The 26843-nt window shown below is 43.7% G+C and overlaps 1 protein-coding gene across 1 annotated transcript; it reads left to right on the top strand.

The window, feature by feature from the left end:
• Positions 1 to 284: 284 nt before the first annotated feature.
• mst1rb (macrophage stimulating 1 receptor b) lies at positions 285 to 26210 on the top strand. Its single transcript, XM_027153789.2, has 21 exons — positions 285 to 710; positions 3076 to 4365; positions 8189 to 8365; positions 8442 to 8564; positions 10870 to 11040; positions 11304 to 11464; positions 12578 to 12716; positions 13460 to 13596; positions 13689 to 13868; positions 13977 to 14076; positions 14214 to 14432; positions 15328 to 15474; positions 15589 to 15742; positions 16374 to 16472; positions 16587 to 16802; positions 17805 to 17891; positions 19016 to 19197; positions 19285 to 19394; positions 19544 to 19709; positions 21395 to 21531; positions 22472 to 26210. Exons 2-21 carry the CDS (start codon positions 3157 to 3159, stop codon positions 22701 to 22703), a joined length of 4146 nt encoding a protein of 1381 aa, XP_027009590.1. The 5' UTR covers positions 285 to 710; positions 3076 to 3156; the 3' UTR covers positions 22704 to 26210.
• Positions 26211 to 26843: the final 633 nt, after the last annotated feature.

Here is a 26843-nt window from a genome sequence, read left to right as displayed (position 1 = left end):
AGTGACTAAGTGTGCCAACAGTGAGTGTGTTCGCAGTGAGTGAGTCTGCCCACAGTGAGTGTGTGCCCACAGTGAGTGTGTGCCCACAGTGAGTGTGTGCCCACAGTGAGTGAGTGTGTTCACAGTGAGTGAGTGTGTTCGCAGTGAGTGAGTCTGCCCACAGTGAGTGTGTGCCCACAGTGAGTGAGTGTGTTCACAGTGAGTGAGTCTGCCGGCAGTGAGTGTGTGCCCACAGTGAGTGAGTGTGTTCGCAGTGAGTGAGTGTGCCCACATTGAGTGAGTGTGCCAACAGTGAGTGAGTGTGCCAGCAGTGAGTGAGTGTGCCAACAGTGAGTGAGTGTGCCAGCAGTGAGTGAGTGTGCCAACAGTGAGTGAGTGTGCCCACAATCAGTGAGTGTGCCCACACCTGGGGCGCACGCAACTCTCACCTCGGTCCTCTGGCGCGCAGACAGATGGGTGGAGCGCGCGCGCGCTCTCGTGCCGCCTGCGTTCTGAACAGATCCGTTAGCGCCTCAGAGTTCACTGAGAGAAATTAGCTTAAAGCTAAAAAGTCGTTTTTACGGTTTTAAACGCGGAGACCGGAGAATAACAAAGCGGCGGAAAAGTTAGTTCTTCGTTCTGTTTCTGTTTCGAGAGGAGATTGTTTTTGTGTTGATATGCAGTGAAGGAAAGAAAGTTGTTTCCTGTCAGGAGACTAAAGACCCTCAGAGGTAAGACTGAGAATATTCACTGGACTCTTAGTCTAATAACAGCTTTAACCTGTTAATAACACCTTTAACATGTTAATAACGGCTTTAACCTGTTAATAACACATTTAACATGTTAATAACACCTTAATCCTGTTAATAACACCTTTAACATGTTAATAACAGCTTTAACCTGTTAATAACACCTTTAACATGTTAATAACACCTTTTAACATGTTAATAACGGCTTTAACCTGTTAATAATGGCTTTAACCTGTTAATAACAGCTTTGTATTCACAAGGAAGTCAATTAATTAAAATAATTGCTGCTTTAAATATAAATATAAACAACAATAACAGACAGTTCACTGTTCAGACTAAAATTACACGTCTTTACGTTCCATCCGATGTAACTTTAATAAAAATATGTTCTGATGAAATTAAGAGTAAAATGATGGATTATTGAATGAATCCACTGCGTTTTGATGCAGCTCAGATGTTTCAGATGTTTCTTATGTGTTCAAAATCCAATTTAAGTCTCTTTTTGTCACCCAAAACAGTAGAATTACCTGGAATTGATTGTAAAGAGATTAAGGTACTGTAATAAACTGTTAAATACCATCAGCTGATCTGAAGTGTTATTGATTCATGATTCATCGTCACGGACATTAATAATCACCTCAATAAACAGAAGAATGCTCGATCCTGATTGGTTAGAAATCTTCACAGCTGGGAGCCAATTAAAAACGATTAAACAAACAAAGACACTTATTTGTGTTCATGGTTGTAATTTAGGGTTAAAAAGTTGAAGGTAACGATGATGACGTGGATCATTTACAGACAATATTCAGTTAATTTAAATGTAAATGTCTGTCTGTCTGTCTATCTATCTATCTATCTATCTATCTATCTATCTATCTATCTATGTATCATATCTATCTATCTATCTATCTATCTATCTATCTATCTATCTATCTATCTATCTATCTATCTATCTATAATATGTATCATATCTATCTATCTATCTATCTATCTATCTATCTATCTATCTATCTATGTATCATATCTATCTATCTATCTATCTATCTATCTATCTATCTATCTATCTATCTATCTATCTATCTATCATATGTGTCTATGTATCTTTAATATGTTGCAGTATATTCCTAGTAATGTTATGATGTAAAGTTCAGCTCTACCGTTCATGTCTTTGCACAGTTTGAGACTTAATACACGAACGCATCGAAAGCATACGTTACAGAAAGTGAAATTTGAACGTACTCTAGAGGAATTTAAGAGCTCTATAAATAAGTGGAAAAGCAAACCGTTCCTTTCCCCTTATCAGGGAGTGTGTGAGCCGCCTGTCAGTCAGTGCCGGCCTGCACTGTAACACGGCACCAGACCCCACCGAGCCTGCAGAGAATAAAACAGGCACACATTAACAGGATTCGAGTGGGGTTATTATTTATTTAGGTTACTATTTGCCCTGTGCAGTGGTTATACTATAAAGCTTATGAATCGTCCACTGCCTCTAGATAACCCAGTCGTCATAAACTCAAAGCTGTTCATGTGCAATGTTTAACATCTTCGTACTGAAGAGGAACTGCGGCGTTCTTGCGTGGCCCGTGCTCATGCTTTATAATTTTTATACGTACGGTCATGCAAATACACAATTACAAATCGACAAAACGATTTCAGATCGACAAAACGATTTCAGATCGATCGACCTCGAGCATAGACCTGGTCAAAAGGCATCATTAATACGTGAACTATAATAGTAATATATGAACAATACGGAATAGAGAATTATTGTGTTCGTTTGTGTATTTAATACAGCAGTAAAAATTCCCCATCACGTCTTTAACCAGTCATTAGTTCACACATTACTTTAAGAGGTGAGAATTGCACGAGCATCAGGCCGTGCTCGTGTTTTCACGGAGAAAGCACGTAGCGTTAGTGACAGGAATGTAAAGTAGAGGGGCCACTGGTCACAAACGCTATCACCTCTGTTAATGAGCGACAGCGTACTTCTGTAGAAATGGCCACACAAATCTGCACGTTTCTGTCCATTCCATAATAAAATCAGTTTGATTTCTCGTGACGTCGTTTTAAACGCGAAGAAAACATTTCCGCTACCTACACAGTCTCTGCCTTGTCTTACTCACTCGTTTTCCTGCTGGTTTGTCCTCTCCGTGAAGATCTTTCTGCATTTGTGATGAGTCATCTGTGTACTGTATACGAGTGTCAGAAGATCGTGGACCCGATTCATCTCTTGTTTATAACTACGGATTATTTAATTACGACCATCCTAACAAAGTATAGATGTATGAAAAGTTTGGTGATGTAAGATGTAACCTTCTAAATCGATTTATTTATTTATTTTATTCAGAGATCCCGAAATCCGCTCGTCGCAATGTCTCCATTCAAAAGCTGGAGGTAACCGGAGGATATCTGCGTTCCCTCGTTCGACATGGTCCACTGGACCACTGTTCTGGTTCCATGTATCTGGATTCAGGCCCTTGTGACATGGGTGGCATCAGAAACCTGCCCCTCTGCACCTCTCACTCCTGTCAGCTTCTCCGTGCCTTACCCCATGCCCACATTTCAGACCTCCAACCCCATCCAGAACATCGCTGTCAACACTTTTTACCACGAGGTCTACGTCGGTTCGCGGAACCTCATTGAAGCGGTGAACAGCACTCTGGGTAAACTCTGGGAGCTGCGCACCGGCCCTGTGAGCAGCAAGGAGTGCCACCTGTGTGCACTGTGTGGCATTGAGAACGATCCGTTTGAGGAGGATACGGACAGCGAGGTGCTGCTGCTTGACACCTACCTTATGTACCTGTACACGTGCGGCAGCTCTCAGTATGGAGTGTGTTACTTCCACCAGCTCAATGAAAACGGGCGGGTGCCGACGCCCTCTAAGTGCCTTTTTCGCAAAGAAGCCAATTCTGCCGCTTTCTGCCCGGACTGCATCGCCAGCCCACTGGGCACCAAGGTCAGCATGGTGGAAGAAGGTCAGACAGTGTATTTTTATGTGGCTGCAACGGTCAATGACAGCGTGACACAGCGGTACGGAAGGAAGTCCATCTCTGTGCGCCGTCCTTTAGCCACAGAGAATGGCTTCCACAACGACGTGCAGGGCCTAACGGTCCTGCCCGAGCTGAGGCGGGTGTACCCCATTGAATACGTTTACAGCTTCTACACTAATGACTTTGTCTACTTCCTGTCGGTGCAGAGGGAGAAGGCGGAGCAGCAAGGCACGTCCCGTTTTCAGACACGACTCGGACGTCTACCGCGCAACGAATGGGAAATGCGCCGCTACCGAGAGGTTGTACTCGAGTGCCGCTTCGAACCCAAGCGCAGACGCAGGAACGCGCCCGCTACCGCCTTCAGGGACATCGTGTACAACGTGGTGCAGGCGGCACACTTTGGCAGGGCTGGACGAGAGCTAGCCGATGAACTCGGCGTGGAAGAAAATGATGACATCCTGTACGGAGTTTTTGCCGTGACGGACGTCTCGGGCGTTACCGAGCACGACTCGGCTCTTTGCGTGTTCCCCATGGACTGGGTGAACAAGTTCATCAACGACGGAGTGGAGGATTGCTGCACGTTTGGACCTGAGCGGCTCTCCCGTGGTCTGTGCCACTTCCAGCCCTGCGAAAGCTGCCCACACGAGGTCAGTGCTACAGTACATACCCCACAATCTGGTTTAAACAGGTTCACAAGAAAATCTAAAGGGACTCATCACTAAATATGAATGAATTTGCAGTCTCTCTTTTTTCTGGTAGGAAGTCTTGTAAAGTTTACAACATGTTTGGATGTGAATGCGAATAAACTGAACGTAGCATCAATGTCACAGTTCTTCAAAGCACAAAAAGCATGTTTTCTTGTTTTGACACAGTTTATGATGAAGTCCATGAGAAGTCAATAATCGATCTTTTCTAAGAAAGCTTTTTAAAAAGGCTTTTACTGACAAAAGCACTATTCGGACTGGATTAGTTCTTCGTGGGGATGTGGAGTAAACAATTTTACCTCAGGACGTCTGTAATATTAATTGGCCAATTCGTACGGGACAAGACATCTCAGTAAAACTAGCAGAAGTGGGAGGGGTAACTCGCTTTACGCACCACAGTAACCTCCTTGTCGTCATGTGCGTATGACGTTGCTTCCTGTTTCAAGCGCTTCCATGCTTGCAAAACGTGCCAAAAACTACTTTTAAACAGGAAATGACGGAATTTTACCGTACATATTTACAGCGGGTCTTTTCGGACGGGATTAGTATTACCCGAGGTCATTTTTCCGGACCTTTTTACAGAAGGTAAAAGCCGCCGTAATCTTTACTGACATTGTCTGTAATGATTACCGAGATGGCACATTCGGACGGGAGTAAAATCACAGAGAAGCTCTGGTAATAATTACTTTACCCCCACGTCCCCACGTAAAACTAATCCAGTCCGAATAGACCTAAAAACAGACACGACCACTTCCCTTACATGTAGATGATTATTTTACTGTGAGAACATAAATCATGGTCTAATGAGACCGAGAACCGACACACAAGCATAACGATAAGCAGTAAACAGATTTGTGGCACATGCTTAACTTTGAGTGATGAGTAATGGCAGTTACTTAGAAGGATAGTGCAAGTTTTCCAGAAATGATTCTTTCTATTCACCGCCATTGCAACATGTTAAAGAGAGCAATGGACAATTTTTTCTACAATAAAGTGCAGGCTAATCTATTCCATCTGATTGGAGCTGGAAATCTGTGACTAAGCAGGGTGAAACGATGAAGAAAAAAAGTAAATTCCTTCTCTAGCGAGACATGACGTGTTTCCTGTGCGTGCTTAAAGCAAGACGTAGAGGACAGACACAGATTAATTGAAAGTGGCGCAAACTCAGCTGGAAACAGATCAAGATCTCTAGTGAAGAAGGTAGAGACGCTCCTAGAGGAATCAGACTCTTATTCGTTACTGTTCCTACAGTACAGTACAGTAAGTCTATGAAAAATCAGAGTGGGACGTAATGTTGTCTTGTCCCCAGACGTCTGAAAGCCAAAACAAGAAAGAGAAAGCTAGTGTTTCTAGGGCTACTGATCGGAAGGTCATGGGTTCAAACCCCAGGTCCACCAAGCTGCCACTGCTGGGCCCCTCAGCAAGGCCCTTAACACTCAGTTGCTCAGTTGTAAGTCACTCTGGATAAGGGTGTCTGCTAAATGCCGTAAATGTAATGTAAACATATAGCTAAGAACCGAAGGCTAAGACATAAAGTAGTTTAACATGTTTTTTCCAAACGAGCAGGGTTAGGGTTAGCGTTAGGATTAGGGTTAGGGTTAGCGTTAGGGTTAGTGCTAGGTTTAGGGTTAGGTTTAGTGCTAGGTTTAGGGTTAGGGTTAGCGCTAGGGTTAGGGTTAGCGCTAGGGTTAGGGTTAGCGCTAGGGTTAGTGCTAGGAATAGGGTTAGAGCTAGGGTTAAGGTTAGGGTTAGCGTTAGGGTTAGCGTTAAGGTTAGGGTTAGCGTTAGGGTTACCGTTAGGGTTAGCGCATGGAATGTTCATTTATATAGCTAACGTCTTTCTTGGTGTATTTGGTCATTCTGCTAAATTAGATGTGACAGCTTGCTGTTTTAATCTATATACATGGTGTAAACTCTAACATATGACACAGGCTCTGTGCTGTAGCCTGTGTGATGATGGTTTATCTCATTTCGGTGACTATGTTGACTGTGAGAACAGGACAGTCTTCATGTTTTATACAGTATTTATGCAGCAGCTTTAAGCAACGACTGTGATATGACAAACTGAAGCAAGACAGAGACTCGAGACTTTAAAGTGTACGTAGCGCTGTGCTTCCGACAGAAACCGGATGTAGTTATACCGCTCGAGTTATTTGCGAAATCTCTCTTTCCAGCTGAAACACACTGCACTCCTACACCAGCTGGCCCATGTGCCGATTGGTTATGAGCTTTAATGCGGTGTCTCTGACTCCAGCCGGTTGTGTTTACGCTCTATACAAACACTAGACGTTTGTTTTTTTACAGTATTACGGTGAGTGGATCACCAGTACAACAGAGGAACAGAATTCATAATCTATATGATTTCCATTTATGCCATTTAGCAGACACCCTTATCCAGTGTGAACCCTTACTGAGGGTTAAGAGCCTTGCTCAGGGGCCCAACAGTGGCAGCTTGGTGGATCTGGGGTTCGAACCCATGACCTTCCGATCAGTAGCCCAACGCCTTACCCACTGAGCTACAAGTGAAACAAAAGGTGTGTTATTTAAAATCCGAAGCATATATTTCGAGCTCGGTGAAAGGTGTGAGAAATCTCTCTCCTCTGAAGCAAGGGAGCAAACTTCAGACGGCTTCGAGTATCATGGCTAGGATCGCCGCCCGCCGCGATACGCTGCCTTCTCGGAAAGGTTGTAAGTTTATATAAAGATACAAGAAGTCATAAACAATATGAGATTTTAGACAGGAGGTGACGTCCAAGTGGAACGGAGTGCAACGGCACCGTGAACGTTTGGAAGAGAATCACAGACTGGGAATGAAGAATTGTTATTCGAGGCTGCAGCCGATCTCTGTTTACACTCAGACTGTAGAATAACACAACCTCGGCGACCGCCGTGTCGGGCGAGTGACACGACATCTAGTTCTAATCTACACTCGGACTGATATTTACACTCTTATGTAACACGTCATCAGCAGTGATTAAGAATGTTCGTGGGACGTCAACATCATACGTGCGTGCGTGTGTGTGTGTGTGTGTGTGTGTGTGTAGGCTAAATACACACTGTCTAAACAAAGCACAAAAACACAATACACATAACAGATCTTTTTTATTTAGTTTAAAGGAAGACTTGCAAATTTCAGCTGTTTGCTATTTGGAGGCAAAATGGCATGAAACTGGGCAAGCATTAAGGACTTGAAGTACTTAAAAAGTTATCTGTCTTTAAGTGTGTGTGTGTGCGTGTGTGTGTGTATGTGTGTGTGTGTGTGTGAGACACTGAAAAGACCTTGTGATAGAACACACTGTATAACATGACTAGTTTCCTCATCGAGCTGTCGATAGTCATTAAATTTGAGCCTCTTGAGGAATGTCTCCATCTCTCATCATCGTTTGAGGTGAATGTGTCAGTAAATCGATAGTAACGATAGTGACGACAGGGTGGATTTTTTTAGTGTAGATTTTTTTAAGCATAACCGCATTTCTTTCCTACTTCAGCACCGTTCCAGACAGCTGTGGGCTGCGAGAGCTTTCCTGGTCAGTCTTGTGGGTTGTGAAGAGTTAAGGCCTCCTTTTAGAGAGAATCTTCCGTTGAGTCAAGGCTCAGAGATTCCACTCCTTTCTGTTTCTCACACTCTGCAGATGCTGAGACATGAGAAGAAGATTATATTAAAACTTCACTTTAAAATGCTGCACGACATCTTTCTTTACCACCTGTGTGTGTGTGTGTGTGTGTGTGTGTGTGTGTGTGTGTGTGTGTGTCTGTTTAAAAACAGAGCATGGAGCATAATATGGGCTGCAGAGATCAGCCCACTCTGGTGTCTCAGCCATGTTACAGAGTGGACCTGTTCAACAGGCAGATGAGAGACACGTTGCTCACCTCTCTGCTCGTCACCACCATCGACAACGAAACCCTCGCTCACATCGGTACGGCCGACGGCAGGCTGCTGCAGGTACGAGAGGCGTCACACGACAACATGCTGTTCTAACAGAGATAGTGATAGTAAGTCTGTTCTCCTTGTGTTGTAGTATGTCTTGCGGAGATCCAGTCCCATAATCTTCGCCAACTATTCCCTAGCACAGAACCAGAGGGTATCATCCACTGCTGCCGTGCTTCCTCCAGACCATCTCCTGTTCATAGTGGGGAATAAGGTACACAGTGTGACATTAGTGTTATTACAGCTGTCATAACGCTTAAAGTCACAACCATTCATTCATTCATTCATTCATTCATTCATTCATTTTCTACTGCTTATCCGAACTTCTTGGGTCACGGGGAGCCTGTGCTCTCAGGCGTCATCGGGCATCGAGGCAGGATACACCCTGGACGGAGTGCCAACCCATCGCAGGGCACACACACACACTCTCTAAAGTCACAACCAGGAAGTCGGGTATATTAGTGGTGCCTTTACACCATAAGTACAGAGCCTTGGGCTTATAAACATTCCCAAAGGAATGTCTTGTGCAGTCGCTCTAACTTCTCAGCATCTCCGTGCGTTTTCATCTACTTGTACTGTATGAAATGCCTTTGTTTATGCTGACATGATGTTATGACAGGGCTGTCAAGTGTCACACACTGAGAATGACAGTCATGCATTCGGGTCTTTTCTCACGCTCTCTAGCCACACATCGTATTTGTCACGTAGGAAAACTTTTTGACTATTTATCATATATTTAATAAGCCGCAGCACCCAAAACGTATCAGTCCGCACCGCCGTCTCTATGGAAACGGGTGGGAATCGAGTGCGTCTCCCCTGGAGTTCTTAGTCGAGCCTGACACTGAATCAAAAAAAGAAGAGGCTACACAATAGCCAATCAGAAAATAGCACTATTGTATATGGGTAAGATTTAACGTAACAACCAATGGAAAGAAAAAAAAAACATTCATTAGAGAGGGTATTTTCGATGGTAGGTTTGAACAAAACCTCAACACGAAACAGCTCGTCTCTGGACGGGACATTGTCCTCGTCCAGTCATACCCCCCCCTCTCTCTCACACACACAAACACACACACACACACCACACATGGGTTGGGGGGGGGGGGGGGTAAGGAAGAAACAAGACAATACCTGACTTGATAAACAGCAAAGAGACAAATATGTAATAATTAGTTGGCTAGTTGGGTTTGAAAGGTTCAGTCATCAGAGTAAAAATTCTCTAAGCATGAAACCCCTCCCTCGGGTATAACTTTAACCGTAACACTTGCATTGCCGTTTGAGAAAACCTTGACTTCTGTGACTGTTTCTGAGATCGATGCAATTTAAGATAACTCTTTACTCACACCTGTGTCTCAGTAGCGGCGTTTTTACACACACGGAGATTTCCACCAGATCCAGATCAGTTTCTTCAGACACTCCCTACATACTGCGTTCACACCTGATCTGAGCCAAAGCTGTGAGTTAGCGTAACGACGAGACGTACGCAATCTGATGTTCACCTTGTGTTTTATAAAAGATTTCTGTGTGTTGTTTCAGGAGCAAGGATGTTCTAATAAGGAAACATAAACTGCAGGCATTACCCACCCCACTGTATCCCACCCCATTTAGCCCAACTTCACACTTTAAATCAGTGGTCCCCAACCTTTTTTTCGCCGCGGACCGGTCAATGTTTGATCATTTTACCGCGGCCCGCTGGCAGTGGGTGGCGGCTATACAATTAAATTAAAATTAATAATTTTTAAACATATTTAAAAATATAGTATTAGTATAGTATTTAAACATATAGTATTTAAACATATTTATAGTATTTAAACATGCCTTTTTAACTCACTACAACGCTAAATCAATGAGAACCCTGAGCTTGTTTCTTAGCAACGAGACGGTTCCATCTGGGGTAATAGGAGACAATGACACATGAAGTGTGTTGCTTATGTCTAGTTTATTCCATTGTTTTGGTTGCCGTCACTGCAGAAAACCCCACTTCACACAGATAGCATGTCGGAAATGGCAACAGGGATTTAAGTGCTGTGGTGGCAATCTAAGTTTCTAAGTTTCTAACAACGTCTGTTTCGTGCTCATTTTTGCTAATTTGTGGGTTAAATTTGAGCAAACACAATATACACGTACACCAAGCACTGTTAAACATGACAAAGTACCGGTGAACAGAGAGAAGAGCGATACACACCTTCTCTCTCCACCAAAGCTGCAACGCCACTGCCGCTTGCAGCCGCTCAGCTCCAGACGTCACCTAAACCCGGCTCTATATCATGATATTTTGCGCATGCGCGGTATTGGTGCGGCTTTAGGTGACGTCTCTCAGTTAACCTCTCGTCCATGGAAAGTCGCACAAACCCGAGAGAAATACACCACAGTAAATAAAATGGAAATAATTTAATGTTCCTTGGGTGGCCCGGTACCATTTGGTCCACGGACCGGTACCGGTCCGCGGCCCGGGGGTTGGGGACCACTGCTTTAAATGATTTATGCATATAAATGAGCTAGGATATGTTCCTGTGCAGATGATCCAGGTGCCTCAGAGAGGTCCCGGGTGTCTCCACTTCCTCACCTGTGCTGCGTGTCTGACCGCTCCAAGGTTTATGGCATGTGGCTGGTGTTCAGGAAGCTGCACATGGCAGTCTGAGTGTTTGGGACACTGGGTCAAAGAGTCCTGCCCACCTGTCATCACCGACGTGAGCAACAGAGCCTACACACACACACACATACACACACACACACACACACACACGGCTGGGTGTGACTGTTTACTTAAGATTACACGCCAGCACCTACAGTACTATTGCAGAGTGACTTATCTTTTTTCCACCTGTGAGGGGAACAACAGATCAGTTACGTCCCAGAAACTAATCAGACATAAATGACTAATGAGATTACACAGGTTGAGTGTAACACACTTATTCATCATCCGACCTTAAGATGTCTGTTTCCTGCACAGTTCTTCCCTAAGACGGCGCCCCTTGATGGTCAGACGGAGTTATCGCTGTGTGGATTCGAGTTCCAGTCACCACATAAACCTGACATTACCACCAAGACTCACGTGGTGAAGCTCGGTGAAAGCAGCTGCATAGTCCACCCTCAGAAAAGCAACAGCAAAATGTGAACACACACACACGCACACACACACACACACACACACACACACACACACACACACACACACACACACACACACACACACACACACACACACACACACACATTGTTTATACAGTTTGTACACAAACAAACTGAAGTACAAGGGCACACGAGGCATTTAATACAGAAATATGGAGTCCTCTATATAGTGTTCCTTATGATTTAGGGTTAAAGTAAGATGTTTCATGTAATTGACGTGACGTATGGCTAAGTACTGTGACCCAGACTCAGAATGCGTTCTCAGCATTTAACCCATCCAAATTGCACACACACACACACAGCAGTGAACACACACATACACACACACACCGTGAACACACACCCGGAGCAGCGGGCAGCCATTTATGCTGCGGCGCCCGGGGATCAGTTGGGGAGGTTCGGTGCCTCGCTCAAGGGCACCTCAGTCGTGGTATTGCCGACCCGAGACTCGAACCCACAACCGTAGGGTTAGGAGTCAAACACTCTAACCATTTGGCCACGACGTAGGAGCTCTATAAACTAAATAAGCCCAAAATGTAGCAAGATCTTGGAAAAACATTCTAGTATTTGGTACAAAGCAACAGCGATATGTGATCGAGATCAAGGCACATGATTGGTTCCCGGCGCGAGATCTGAGCCTTTTGTCTGCGCATCATCGCATCCTCTACCAGCTTCTTCCCTTGTCGTATCTCACCACTCTCGTTCACGCTGTCAACCGTGTCTCGCGTATCGTGTTCGAAATTAACTTTTCGTTAAGCCCTTACGATGCCTCCTAAGCGCCGTGCCCCTGCGAAAGATTCCTCTAGTGAGCCCAAGAGGAAGCGGAAGATGATGATCATCAGTGAAAAGGTCAAACTTAGGGCCAATCCTACTTCGCGGTTTTTTCACCTATCACGAGGGGGTCCGGTCCCCATTAACCGCGATAAACGAGGGATCTCTGTAGTTCCACTGTAGAAAATATATACGTCATCGTTCTCCCGAGACTGTGCCTGAACATTCTATAATTCTGGAATCAATGTTAATTAAAATATATTCACTCTTGACACAAGGCAGTTGTGCATCTTTAATCCAGTTCTGTCCTCTGTGTGTCTGTAGGCTGGTGTGTAAGATTCGTTCCGAGGTAACGGAGCCTCCGTATAAGCCGATTAACGTCACGGTGAGTGTTCGCGAGGATCGCAAGGAAGACCCTTACTTCATCAAGGGAATCGATGAAATGCCCGGATTCACATTTGTGGTAATTTGATGTACACCGCTGTCAGATTCGTTCTCGTAGATACACTAAATATACAGAAAATATATTTGTATACAGAAGTTTCAATTATTTTTGTAATGATTTTGACAGCCCAGTATGTAACACTGCTGTGTCCTGTGTGTTTGTGTGTGTGTGTGTGTGTTTGTGTGTGTGTGTGTGTGCGTGTGTGTGTTTGTGTGTGTGTGTTTGTGTGTGTGTTTATGTGTGTGCGCATGTGTTTGTGTGCATGTGTGTGTGTGTCTTTGTGTGTGTGTTTGTGTGTGTGTGTGCATGTGTGTTTGTGTGCGTGTGTGTGTGCGTGTGTGCATGTGTGTGTGTGTGTGCTTGTGTGTGCGTGTTTGTGTGTGTGTTTGTGTGTGTGTGTTTGTGTGTGTTTGTGTGTGTGTGCGTGTGTGTTTGCGCGTGTGTGTTTGTGTGTGTGCGTGTTTGTGTGCGTGTGTGTGCGTGTGTGTGTTTGTGCGTGTGTTTGTGTGTGTGTGCGTGTGTGTGTGCGTGTTTGTGTGTGTGTGTGTGTGTGCGTGTTTGTGTGTGTGTGTTTGTTTGCGTGCGTGTGTGTTTGTGTGTGTGTGTGTGCTTGTGTGTGTGTGTGTGTTTGTGTGTGCGTGTTTGTGTGTGTGTGTGTGTTTGTGCGTGTGTGTGTTTGTGCGTGTGTGTGTGTGCGTGTGTGTGTGCGTGTGTGTGTGCGTGTGTGTGTGTGTGTGTGTGTGCGTGCGTGTGTGGCTCAGAGGCCTAACATCACTGAGGTGCAGCCAGATTATGGTCCGATGAACGGAGGCACTTTGATCAACATCACCGGACCTTTCTTACACTCAGGGAGGACCAGGAAGGTCACGCTGGACGGTGAAATCTGTCCCATTAAAGGGTGTGTGTGTGTGTGTGTGTGTGTGTGCATGCGTGCGCATGTGTGTGAGTGTGTGTGTGCTTGTACTGCTAACGCTGTGCTCTTTCCTGCAGTGTGTCTATAGTCCGGAAGACCCTGTCCTCCATCGTGTGTCTTTCTCAGCGTGTCAGCGAGGTGAAGGATGTGGTGCTGCAGGTCTACATAGACAAATTTCGCATCGCCACTACCAGAGTGTTCCGCTACAAGGAGACACCCAGGATCCTCTCCGTTCAGCCCGATTGCAGCTTCGACAAGTATTTAAGCCTTTCTTAAATACATTTTCAGAGTCCATATCATCACCACACGTCCCTTTTCGATTCCTGTCCCTCAACTGCACTTATTTTTCCGTCTTTGGTCGGTAGTGGCTCGTGGATCACGATCGAAGGGAAAAATCTGGACTCCGTTTATCGAACCATCATCCACTTCAAACCCAAAGAAAGCCACCTGAAGCCAGTTTCTACAGTAAGATCTGAACTTACAGCTAGAGCTTCTTAATTTTCTAGGGTTAGGATTTATGTACATGAATATAGATATTTACTGTTGTTTACTCCTCCTTCAGGACATAAGCTTTATCTTACGTCAAATGTTTTTTTCCCCAGGAGTGCCAAGGAAAAGCCAAGTCCACCCATATGGAGTGTGTGACCCCGGTCTTCCCCAGAGACGAGACAGAAGAAGGAGAGCTCTCCTTTGACATGGATGGAGCTGTGGGTTTGTGGAAGCAGGACTTCTCCTATCACCCGTATGGCAGACCCATTCCCTTTGAGAACGAGGGACACGTTCTCACACTCTATCCTGGCTTTGATGAAGTTTCCTTACATGTGAGTGGGATAAAGGCTCTGTGTGTGTATGTGTGTGTATGTGTGTGTGTGTGTGTGTGTGTGTGTGTGTGTGTGTGTGTGTGTGTGTGTGTGTGTGTGTGTGTGTGTGTGTGTGTGTGTGTGTGTGTGTGTGTGTGTGTGTGATTGAGAGAGTCTGTGTGTGTGAGTGTATGTGAGTCTGTGCGTGTGAGTCTGTGTGTGTGTGTGTGTGTCTGTGTGTGTGTGTGTGTGTGTGTGTGTGTGTGAGTCTGTGTGTGCGCGTGTGTGTGTTTGTGAGAGAGTCTGTGTGTGTGGGTCTGTGTGTGTGTGAGTCTGTTTGTGAGTCTGTGTGTGTGTGTGTGAGTCTGTGTCTGTGTGTCTATGAGTCTGTGTGTGTCTGTGTGTGTGTGTGTGTGTGTGTGTGTGTGTGTGTGTGTGTGTGTGTCTGCACACCATCACAATTTAACCTCCCTTTGACCCACTGTGGGATGATGTGAGATAGTATCAGTGAGCACAAAACATCTAAACTGTTAATGTATGTAGAAAGCCTGGATATTTATAGTCTACCTTTCCAGTACTGGAAAAGATCTGGGATGTAGGAAGTGTAGACTGAGAAATGTCCAATAAACGTGTCCTGGAAAAGCCTTAAACTATTTATATCACTTCACTGTGCAGAGCCAAGTTTAGGTCTTTATAAAGTCATCCATGTCAAATCTCCTTACTGTATAGTTACTCACTGACAAAGATGATTTCCTGCCGCCATTTTGTTTGTTTTCACTTAACTTGTAACTTGTTTAAAAAAATATCTGAATCTTTTTGGCTTTGTGAAAGCAGCCATGTTTGAAACAGCTGAAGGGGATAAACAAAGTGTATTGATATGTTTTATTTGTGCTGCTGTACTCTGTGTATGGAACAGCACCAGAAGCTGAACCTTGTAAACTCCTGCATGAAGATCACCATGACGGTCGGAGGGGTTGACTGTGGAGCGAAGGTGTTGGATAACGAGATCACCTGCCGCATCCCCAAAAACCTCACCATCACTAACGAGGGCTTACCTGTGATGGTGAGATTTCTAATCGCGACCTTTCCTGACCGCTGACTTTGGCGACTGAACATACAGACTTTATAACGTGGTTCTTCATTTTAGTCTCGGTCATGTTTATTTCTCTCTGTTAAGATCACAGTCAACGGCCAGGTTCATGATGTGGGCACGGTCGTCCTGGTCAGCAACCACTACGTAGTGGGCATCGTGCTGGGTATTCTGGGAGCTCTGGTGGCTGGCGCGGTGCTGGCTTATGTTACTATGAAACACCTGAGAAAGAAGAAGACAGGTGAGACAGAATCAATGATTCACACAACATGGGCCTAATCGTTTGACTCGGTGCAAGGTTTAGCCAATTTCCCTGTTTGCTATTATTATATAAACAATTAAAACCCCTGTACGGGCGAGAGTATGTGAAGGCGTGGCTTAATGGTTAGAGAGTTTTACTCATTTACAGCATTTAGCAGATGCCCTTATCCAGAGCAATTTTTTTTATACGACTGAGCAATTGAGCGTTAAGGGGCTCAGGGGCCCAGCAGTGGTAGCTTGGTGGACGTAGGAATCGAACTCACAACCTTCCGATTGGTAGCCCAACACCTTAACCACTAGGCTACCACATCCCGATCCCTACTCCTAACTCTAAGGTTGTGTGTTCGAGTCTCGGGTCGGCAATACCACGACTGAGGTGCTCTTGAGCAAGGCACCGAACCCCCCAACTGCTCCCCGGGCTCCGCAGCGTAAATGGCTGCCCCCTGCTCCGGGTGTGTGTGTTCACGGTGTGCGTGTGTGTGTGTGTGTGTTCACTGCTGTGTGTGTGTGACCCACTTTTGGATGGGTTAAACACAGAGAACGAATTCTGAGTATGGGTCACCGTACTTAGCCGTATGTCACGTCATTAAGTCATTGTGTCTGTCTTGCAGATTCACTGGCTGAGAGTCGTCTGTCCCACTACTCCCGTAATCACAGCTTTTCAGGCAATGGGAGCGTCGAGCTCCTGCCGTTCGGAGACTACAGACGAGGTACGACCCGCGTTGATCTGTAAATTATTTACGTACACGACATCTGATTGAATGTTTTTTCATGTAACGTAAAAATCTAACAAATATTTTTATACCTGATATACTGCACTTCAGGAGAACTTAACTTCAGTCCGACCCCCGCGTCCGCTGTGCCTGTGGCGTTTCAAAGCCTGGCCTACGCCAACACGCTGGACCCCAGCCTCAACCCACTCGTGCCTTCTGAGAAAATCTCCATCTCCAGCTTTCGTCCGGAGCTCCTGGAAGAGGTGAAGGACGTCCTCATCCCGGCGTCCATGCTTAACGTACAGTACCATCAGATCATCGGGAAAGGTACGAGAGGTCCTGAGCTGTAGCTGCACTTTAAACTGTATTTAAGAGCAAAATGTCGTTCTAATACTCCTTTGTCGTATCGTGATACTGCTGCAAAATCATCCGTTTCTCTGATTTTACTATTTATAGATACGTGTTTGGGGAAAATAAACACTGACAACATTTCTCCCAAATTCCAAATGAACGATTTGCAGAAAATGACAAACAGTCCAAATAACAGGCAATTTTTACACCTCAAGTAATGCAAAGAAAAATAAGCTCATATTCATTATTAAACAAACCCAATACTAATGTTTTAATTTAGGAAAAGTTTAAAAATCAATATTCGGAAGAATAACCCTGATTTTCATTCACACCTTTCATGCTCTCAACCGATTCTCTCACAGTGCCGCCGGTTAACTTTATGCCGCTCGTGGCCTAAAAATTCAAGCGGCCCAGCTTGGTTTGACGGCGTTTGACCATCCGGCTTCATCTTAATCACATTTCACATTTCAGAGGGGTTCAGGTCTGGAGATTGGACCGGATATGACAGAGACTTGATGTGGTGGTGCACCATCCACACATTGATTGACCGGGATGTGTGGCATGGAGCATAGTGCTGCTGGGGAAAAAAAACAATCCTCAGAGTTGGGTAACACTGTCAGAGCAGAAGGACACAAGTTTTCTTTCAGGACAACCTTGTACGTGGCTTGACTCAAGCTTTATTCTTAAAGATGAACGTGCATGATTCCAGGCTTGCTGAAGCTCCCCCAAGAACTTCACTGATCCTCCACCAGATTTCACAGTGGGTGCAAGACGTTGAGGCTTTTAGTCCTTTTCAGGTCTTCGTCCAACCATTAGACTGGAAAGGCTGCCATATATGTAGAGTTGCTGATTTAAGAAAAAAATTTGCATTGGTCCCTGAATTTTTCCCACAGCTGAATATGTCTTGATGATGTGTAGAGATTTGCTACGCAGATGCGAGATGCTAACACTGGTTCTATTTATTTGTTTTCTTTGCAGGTCACTTCGGCACAGTTTACCACGGTTACCTAACCACTGACCACAACAACAGGGAAATCCACTGTGCGGTAAAGTCTCTAAGTAACAGTAAGTATCTGTGATAGGGTTGCAAAATTGCGGGAATTTTCAAGGCTGGGAACTTTCCATGGGAATTAACGGGAATAAATGAGAATTAACGGGAATATATGGGAGTTAACAGGAATATATGGGAATTAACGGGAATATATGGGAGTTAAGTGGGAATTTTTAAAATGCAGAGTTGCCAATAACAAGGAACTTAAATGTAGATACAAAAAATCTTGCAGCATAATTTTGTTTAAAACAACAAGATTTAATGCAGTTTAAGTTGAGTCTGTACCCTGCGTTCCTCGGTCACTCGCACACAGCACACTGCTTACTGGAAGGCCATTGAGGCCAAACCCCCTGGAGGTACTTATATTCTTCCATAACATGCACAGTAACACTTTATTTTAGGGTCCTTTAACTAGTTGCTTATTAGCATGAATATTAATAGAATATTGGCTATTTATTAGTACTTATTAAGCACATATTAATGCCTTATTCTACATTCTTAATCGTACCCAATACCTAAACTTAATAACTACCTTACTAATTAGAATAGATAACAGCAATCATAGGGAAATATGTTTATTGTAATTATTAAGTTTATTATGTTTATTACATTTATTACAATTATTAAGTTTATTATGTTTATTACAAGCATAATAATGATTATCATGCTTTTGTGTTACTCAATGAAAGAATTATTTAAAGATCTACCTACAGTTAAATCAGTCAAGACGTCATTTTTAAAATTTGTATTACCTTGCATGAATGTCTGCTTATGACAAAATGTTTATTTATGTTTGTGTATGATATAGTTTATATAAATTTCCCTATATTTTCAAATGATTCCCATAAATTCCTGCAAATTCCCATAAATTCCTTTAAATTCCCGGGAATTTTTGGCGGAAGCTTTCCGCCCCTTTGCAACCCTAGTCTGTGATAAGCTCATAATCCCAGCTCACACAGGCAACACCGGCACAACATGTTCACATTACATTTACATTTTACAGTGCTTTTAAATCACAGTGCTTTCAGTGGTGTCGCATGTGCTAATAAACATGTTAAAGTAGACATGTATTGACTTGTGATAATATCACAGTCAGTCTAGTGATAGATGCCTCTGTGATGACCATCTCTTCATTCAGGAATAACGGACGTAGAAGAGGTGGAGCAGTTTTTGAAGGAGGGGATCCTGATGAAGGCTTTCCACCACTGTAATGTGCTCTCTCTACTGGGCATCCTGTTTCCTCAAGAAGGGCTTCCCCTAGTGGTGCTGCCCTACATGAAGCACGGGGACTTGCGCCACTTCATACGTTGTGAGAACAGGGTGAGTTATGACCTGTGGGTCAGAGAGACTCTTAATCAGCTCCATGGGGTGTCATTATTTTTCTTATTGCTGATATTTTTCCCACAGAACCCCACAGTCAAAGACCTGATTGGATTTGGACTTCAGGTTGCCAAGGGGATGGAGTATTTGGCCCAGAAGAAGTTTGTGCACAGAGACTTGGCTGCCCGCAACTGCATGTGAGCCTAAAACACTTATTATTATTATTATTATTATTATTATTATTATTATTATTATTATTATTATATTCAATGTATTATGCATATAAAAAATCAATGATTGTTGGCAGCATGTTTCAGTGGTTTGTTACAACTCGTTGCTCCTGCAGGCTGGATGAGTCCTACACAGTGAAGGTGGCAGACTTTGGCATGGCTCGCGACGTGTTCGATAAGGAATACTACAGCATCCAGAACCACAGGAAAGCTAAGCTGCCTGTCAAATGGATGGCCATCGAGAGCCTGCAGACTCAAAAATTCACATCCAAATCTGACGTGGTGAGAAACAGAAAGATGCAGTAGGTGGACAGATGTGTATGTGGACAGAGGTGTATGTGTACAGAGGTGTATGTGTACAGATGTGTATGTGGACAGAGGTGTATGTGGACAGAGGTGTATGTGGACTGAGGTGTATGTGGACAGAGGTGTATGTGGACAGAGGTGTATGTGGACAGATGTGTATGTGGACAGATGTGTATGTAGACAGAGGTGTATGTGGACAGAGGTGTATGTGGACAGAGGTGTATGTGGACAGAGGTGTATGTGGACAGATGTGTATGTGGACAGATGTGTATGTGGACAAATGTGTATGTGGACAGATGTGTATGTGGACAGATGTGTATGTGGACAGATGTGTATGTGGACAAATGTGTATGTGGACAGATGTGTATGTGGACAGAGGTGTATGTGGACAGAGGTGTATGTGGACAAATGTGTATGTGGACAAATGTGTATGTGGACAAATGTGTATGTGGACAGAGGTGTATGTGGACAGAGGTGTATGTGGACAGATGTGTATGTGGACAGATGTGTATGTGGACAGAGGTGTATGTGGACAGATGTGTATGTGTACAGATGTGTATGTGGCCTGAGTTGTATGTGGACAGATGTGTATGTGGACAGATGTGTATGTGGACAGAGGTGTATGTGGACAGAGGTGTATGTGGACAGAGGTGTATGTGGACAGATGTGTATGTGGACAGATGTGTATGTAGACAGAGGTGTATGTGAACAGATGTGTATGTGGACAGAAGTGTATGTGGACAAATGTGTATGTGGACAGATGTGTATGTGGACTGAGGTGTATGTGGACAGATGTGTATGTGGACTGAGGTGTATGTGGACAGAGGTGTATGTGGACAGAGGTGTATGTGGACAAATGTGTATGTGGACTGAGGTGTATGTGGACACATGTGTATGTGGACAGAGGTGTATGTGGACAGATGTGTATGTGGACAGATATGTATGTGGACAGATGTGTATGTGGACTGAGGTGTATGTGGACAAATGTGTATGTGGACAGATATGTATGTGGACAGATGTGTATGTGGACAGAGGTGTATGTGGACAGATGTGTATGTGGACAGAGGTGTATGTGGACAGAGGTGTATGTGGACAGATGTGTATGTGTACAGATGTGTATGTGGCCTGAGTTGTATGTGGACAGATGTGTATGTGGACAGATGTGTATGTGGACAGAGGTGTATGTGGACAGATGTGTATGTGGCCTGAGTTGTATGTGGACAGATGTATATGTGGACAGATGTGTATGTAGACAGAGGTGTATGTGAACAGATGTGTATGTGGACAGAAGTGTATGTGGACAGATGTGTATGTGGACAGATGTGTATGTGGACAGAAGTGTATGTGGACAGATGTGTATGTGGACAGATGTGTATGTGGACAGATGTGTATGTGGACAGAGGTGTATGTGGACAGATGTGCATGTGGAAACATTTTGGCATTGAGTCAGCGTTGTATCTCAGTGCTGTTAAACTGGTACACTTCACATTCAATGGACTCATTTCCTATAATATCACATTTGTTTTCTTAGCTACTTACTCACTTCCTGTCTCTGTTCAGTCACCATTTCTCTCTCTCTCTCTCTCTCTCTCTCTCTCTCTCTCTCTCTCTCTCTCTCTGTCTCCCTCTCCCCCCCCCCCCTCTCCCCCCCTTCTCCCCAGTGGTCCTTCGGGGTTCTGATGTGGGAGTTATTGACACGAGGAGCAAGCCCTTACCCAGAAGTTGACCCTTATGACATCACACATTACCTCCTAAGGGGGCGGCGACTCCCTCAGCCACAGTATTGTCCTGATCCGCTGTGAGTTTCTTTTTTTTCTTCGCCTGCTTTAAGTTAAACAAAAGCAGATTTATTTTTGATTGACACATTGCCTTCATGTGGCTTCATTTGCTATGGAAAGGACCTAAAAATAACAGATAACTGTTTCTAGGGTACGTGGAGTCTGTTTGGGGCTTTAGAGAGAATTTTTACACCAAAATTTTGTAATGTATTCTAGAGAAGGTGATTAATGTTGTACATAATAATGTTGTATTTCTAACATTCCCAAATTTGTTCAGTCCCCTTTTTTTGACCACGAGGGAGTGCGAATATAAAATGTCTGTAGCACAAAGCACGATACTTAACGTTTATATATATTATCCAATAGCACGCGCTGTAGCTTAGTGCTTTGGCGTATTATACAGTTTACCCTGTGTGCGTCCGTGTTACTCTGGTAAATGTTTACTTTGTCTGTAGTTGATGAGCAGCTCGCTGTTGATTTCAAAAGTTTCCATCTCTTCAGGGTTGAGAAAGACCTGTTTACTCTCACTAACCGAACGAAAGAAGTTACTGATTTATTTTACACTAGCGGTTATGACTCAGTTATGGTGCGGGGGCCGGAAAAAAACAGAGCCTTTTACAACCTAAACTGAGAAACACGACTTCTAGGTCCTCTCGGTTGTAATCGTGTGCTTTCAAACCTGTCATGAAGCTGAACTACACAGGATGAGAATTCATCTTTCCTGCCGTTCAAGTGAGCTCTGATTGAATGATCAAATCTCATGCTATCTGTTTCTCTCTCAGTTACATCTCTCAGTTTAACTGGTGCATTTTATTATATCACCTTACAGTGAGTCAGAAGGGGGTTTAAACTGCTGCCCTGCTTCTTATCACAATTAACATTGCTTAGGTAGAGTATTTGCCTCGAGTCGCTCTGTTGGGAGCAGGAGGCATTGCTTAACACTGACTCTGTTATGTGCAGGTTTGCCATCATGCTGCAGTGCTGGGATCCGGACCCAGAGCTAAGACCCAACTTCTCCACGCTGGTCTCTGAGGTGACGGAGATCCTCTCTGGCCTGGAGGGAGAGCACTACATCAGCCTGAAGGTGACGTACGTGAACCTGGACCAGCCGCGCCCTTACCCCGCCCTCACCGACTCCGCCGACGAGTGTGAGACCTCGGATGAAGACGAGGCTGACTCAGCCACCACCTGACCGGCTGTGGGTGTTGCCTCTTATAGAGAAGGTGCTAAGACATCAACCCCGAGTCAGTGATTATTATTTATTTATTTTGCAGCAGCCATACCGGAACGTAAAGTCGTAAAAGTCGAACGTTTGCGAAATTCAACCCTTCGTGATAGTGACGGTAATGTAGGTTTGTTTAATGGTAGAGGTGAAGTTTCCTCTAACCAACACAACCACACCGTTTACGTTTCCCCACGTTTTTTTTTTTCTCAGCACAATTTCAGCTGCTGTCCTTCCTGTCAGCTTTAATCCACTTGAAACGGACTAACATTTATTTTATTTTATTTTTTTTAAATATCACATTCATCTTGCTCAAAGTGTCAAAAGTAGACATTCTTAAAAAAAAAATTGTGTGTGATGTAACTTCTGCGGAGTGATAAAAAAATGGTCTGTACTCAGAGTAACGTGGCTGAATTCACCTCATTCCCCACCTCATTCAGCTGCGTTTCTAAATGTTATAAGTCTCTATAAAGTGTCAGTACACGTTTCAGTATTCCAGTAAAACTTGGAGTTAAAATTCCACACCGGACTGCTTAAGGTCCAATTTTTATCCATTGGTCTGATGCAAGTCCGTCAGACTGCGTTCGGGTGGCGCGAAAGAAAAACCTCTCTTCACTGCCATGCTCATCTCGGTGGGAGGGGCTAACTGCCTCTCCCCTGTCAATCACACCGACATTAACCAGTCATGAGCGTACACGAGTCCACGAATGTAGAAGTTGCTTCAGGATAAGCAGCAGTTTGAACACATGAGTGTCTCAGAGGAAGCATATGTTAGACTTTACCCTCTCCAGGTGGTAGCTTTGTATGATAAGGGCATCTGGCTTATGTGGGGTTGGTTGGCCAAAAGTAATTAAAAAAATTCCGTTCTGTCTGAACGTAGCAGTAAAATTCGTGGAGATTGTCATGAAGGAAACTGAAATATCCTGTTTTAATAGTTACGGTGTAAACATCAGGCTTCCACAGGATGCACTACAATTTCGTTTGACCCTATAACTAAAATCACCTGCTGTAATGTGACACAATACAACTGGGTTCAATTTACGGAGAATCAGAGACGCCGAGCGGCAAATCGCCTCCTATACTGTAAAATTTACTCTTACACGTCAGTTTAAAACTATTCTTTTTTTACAAAGTAGTTTTTTTTGTCCTTTATAGAATCCATTAAGTAATCGATGTGATCGGTCGAATTATATTTGATGCCTTAATTCAGTTAAGACGTCGTCTTCTGATTCGGCGCGTCGATCGCCCGATCGCTACGTGTCTTACGCATTATAGTTAAATCGTGGGACGGAGCCTAAAGCTTTCCACCAGTCCAGTTTAACATGTTTTCATCTCGTCTGTGTAATATCTCATTCATTCTGAATCTATGGAATCTATACAATAATAAAATATTCAGATTTTAAAGGAGCCCTAAATGATCTATTTACACCTGATCTGAAACTGCATCTGATGATGCTGCACTGGATCTGAGAAGATGCTGATCTGGCAGTGGACTGGGAGAATTATAATACACCAGGATCAGTACAGACAGGAGTGTGTGTGTGTGTGTGTGTGTGTGTGTGTGTGTGTGTGTGTGTGTGTGTGTGTGTGTGTGTGTGTGTGAGACAGATAGAAATGAAACAGTTATATAAGACAGCATTATCGTGTTCCTCAGACACAGCGATGTGAGTCGAGATGGTGAACGTGGAGCTCTCGACATTCTGGTTTTACAAACACGCACATTTAAATTTTGTTGACTTTTATATTAGTTGATTGTAAAGAAGACTGAATTGAGTAGAAGACAGTGTTCACACTTTACTACTAGATTCAGATTTCAAAGGAGAGTTTAACTCTAATAAACAGGTCTAACACTGGACCAGGACACACTATATATATTTTATATATTTGCATTTCTTTTTTCTTTGCTGCTGTGACAGAGAAATTTCCCCATTGTGGGATGAATAAAGGTATAATTTATCTTATCTTATCTTATATCTTACTAGCTTTTAGTCATTATTAGCAACGCTAAAGCGTTCGTCAGCCTGATCTCTGTTCCTCGTGTCTGTTGCTCCACATCTACACAGTCTCCATGCATGGGATGTGATGTGAGGACAAAACACCAGACATTCCTTCCCATCAGTGCGAATAAACGCACATGACAAGCTAATTAGCTCCGGATACATAAACATATCGGTTATATCGTGCGAGCTACCACGTTTTAGTCGAGTCAGTTAAAGGTGGGGTTTCCGTCGTTTGAGAAACGCTTCAGAAAACCGAGTCGGGACGACAAACAAAACAAAAAACACAACAAACGTGTAGCCAATGAGCAGAAAGGGGCGAGGCTCGTCGATATGGGCGGAGAGAGTGTTCAGTGCGCATGTGTGACATTAGCAGAAAGCGGTTTTAACATCGACATGGAGGATAAAAACAAAGAAAGAAAGAGAAGAAAGACACTATAAGGCAAGAAGTAGGACGTGTTAATATAGGATCAGCTTTCCAGCGCTGGAGAGAACTGAAGGAGCAGGAAGTTGGCCACATATTCACAGGTTGGAGTTTCCCGAGTTAATAACTCCTGAGCTAAACGCTGTTACTACACAAATAACACCTCTTTTCTATCGTAGTAATGTAGAGAGGCAGCTACAACCGAGTTTTGTGTAGTAACAGCGTTTAGCTCAGGAGTTATTGACTCGGGAAACTCCGACCTGTGAATATGTGGCCGACTTTACTTAAGACGCCGAGGCGCTTTTTTCCTTCTCGATAGGTGAGTAACGTTGGTTTTGCTTTGTTACACAGAACTAATATATGCCTTTGTCCTTTACATGATTATGCTTGTGTGTCATTTTTGCTTGGGTTTTTGCTTGGGTTTCTGGACACGTTTCTTTCTGTCAGTCGCCTGGGTTACGTATGTATGTGTGGGCGGAGCTATCAATACAGGGGTGGGACCCATTTGGGTTAGGGGCGTGTTTGTTTTGGTGATTTTATATGTCAACATTGGCTTTCAAACAACAGAGACCTCAGCTTTAAGGGACCGGACATGACACCGGAGCTTTTACTGGATGACTTGTAATTAAATTAAACTTCCATTTGAACTGTTTCCTGTTTGAAGTCATTCCTGTCTCCGTGACTCACACGTACACTACAGATGTGATGGATAAACATTAGACCGAGAGACGTTTCGGACTCTCGGAGACCATTTTGCCCGCGTGAGTCGTAGCAGATGTTAACTTTGGCTCGTACGTCTGTACCTAAATGTATGTTTGAAAATAATTGTTTTAGATTCTACAGGCAGACGTTTTATTTGATCTTCATTCTGTAACTGAACCGTAGACTTTGTGTAGCTGTGCTTTATGTGCTTTTCTAATTCATACACACACAAGATCACACGTCACAGTCGTTTATTTCACCGGCTTTAATGTCGAGTTTTTTCAACTGCTTAGAAATGACATTTAATAACATCATGTAAAACATAATGCTAATAAACGTTTGTTTAAATAAAAAGAAACATTGCATCCTTTTTTTTTTTTACGTCGATGAGTGATGTCATTTTTTTTCACTTCTTTTTTTCTCCAAGATTTTACACTTATAAACATATGCACTTTCTGTTAATCCTGAAAAAAAAAACTAAGTATAGAAAATACAGACTGAAGGAGGACCATTTTTTTGCCCTGAACTGTTATCGTGTCACATGAAAGCATGAAACAATTAAAGATAAAAAAGACTAAGATGAGAGCGTAGTATTTCATTCCAGGTTTGTTAAGCTTTAAAATGTTTAAAACATCTCTTTGTGTGTCAGTATTTCCAGTTAGAGAAATATATTTCTGTTCCAAAACCGATGACGGTCTTTGCTGTTTGTTACAGGATCTGGTACCAAATCTGATCCACTGTTTTTTGTTTTTTTTTTGAGATCAGACCAGTGGGGTGTGTGTGTGTGTGTGTGTATTAAATCCTGCAGTGACTCCAGGATAAAGTGAGCGTCACACACCGACTCAGAGGAGGCTGCACCGACAGAACGTCACCATTAGAGGACAGTAGAGTCTCGCTCTCGCTCTCTCTCTCTCTCTCTCTCTCTCTCTCTCTCGCTCTTTATTTTCCTGTCTGATCCAGCCGAGAGAGAGAAAACAAGAGCAGGCT

This window comes from Tachysurus fulvidraco, chromosome 2 (assembly GCF_022655615.1).
Source record: "Tachysurus fulvidraco isolate hzauxx_2018 chromosome 2, HZAU_PFXX_2.0, whole genome shotgun sequence".
Lineage (NCBI taxonomy): Eukaryota > Metazoa > Chordata > Actinopteri > Siluriformes > Bagridae > Tachysurus > Tachysurus fulvidraco.
Note: the sequence above shows the minus strand (reverse complement) of the source record. Positions and strands in the feature narration are given on the sequence as shown.

Coding starts and splice junctions, on each gene's coding strand:
- mst1rb (XM_027153789.2), top strand. CDS start 3,157: ATGGTCCACTGGACCACTGTTCTGGTTCCATGTATCTGGATTCAGGCC. Junction 19,198..19,284: donor TCATACGTTGTGAGAACAGG/GTGAGTTATGAC, acceptor TTTTTCCCACAG/AACCCCACAGTCAAAGACCT. Junction 19,395..19,543: donor TTGGCTGCCCGCAACTGCAT/GTGAGCCTAAAA, acceptor TTGCTCCTGCAG/GCTGGATGAGTCCTACACAG.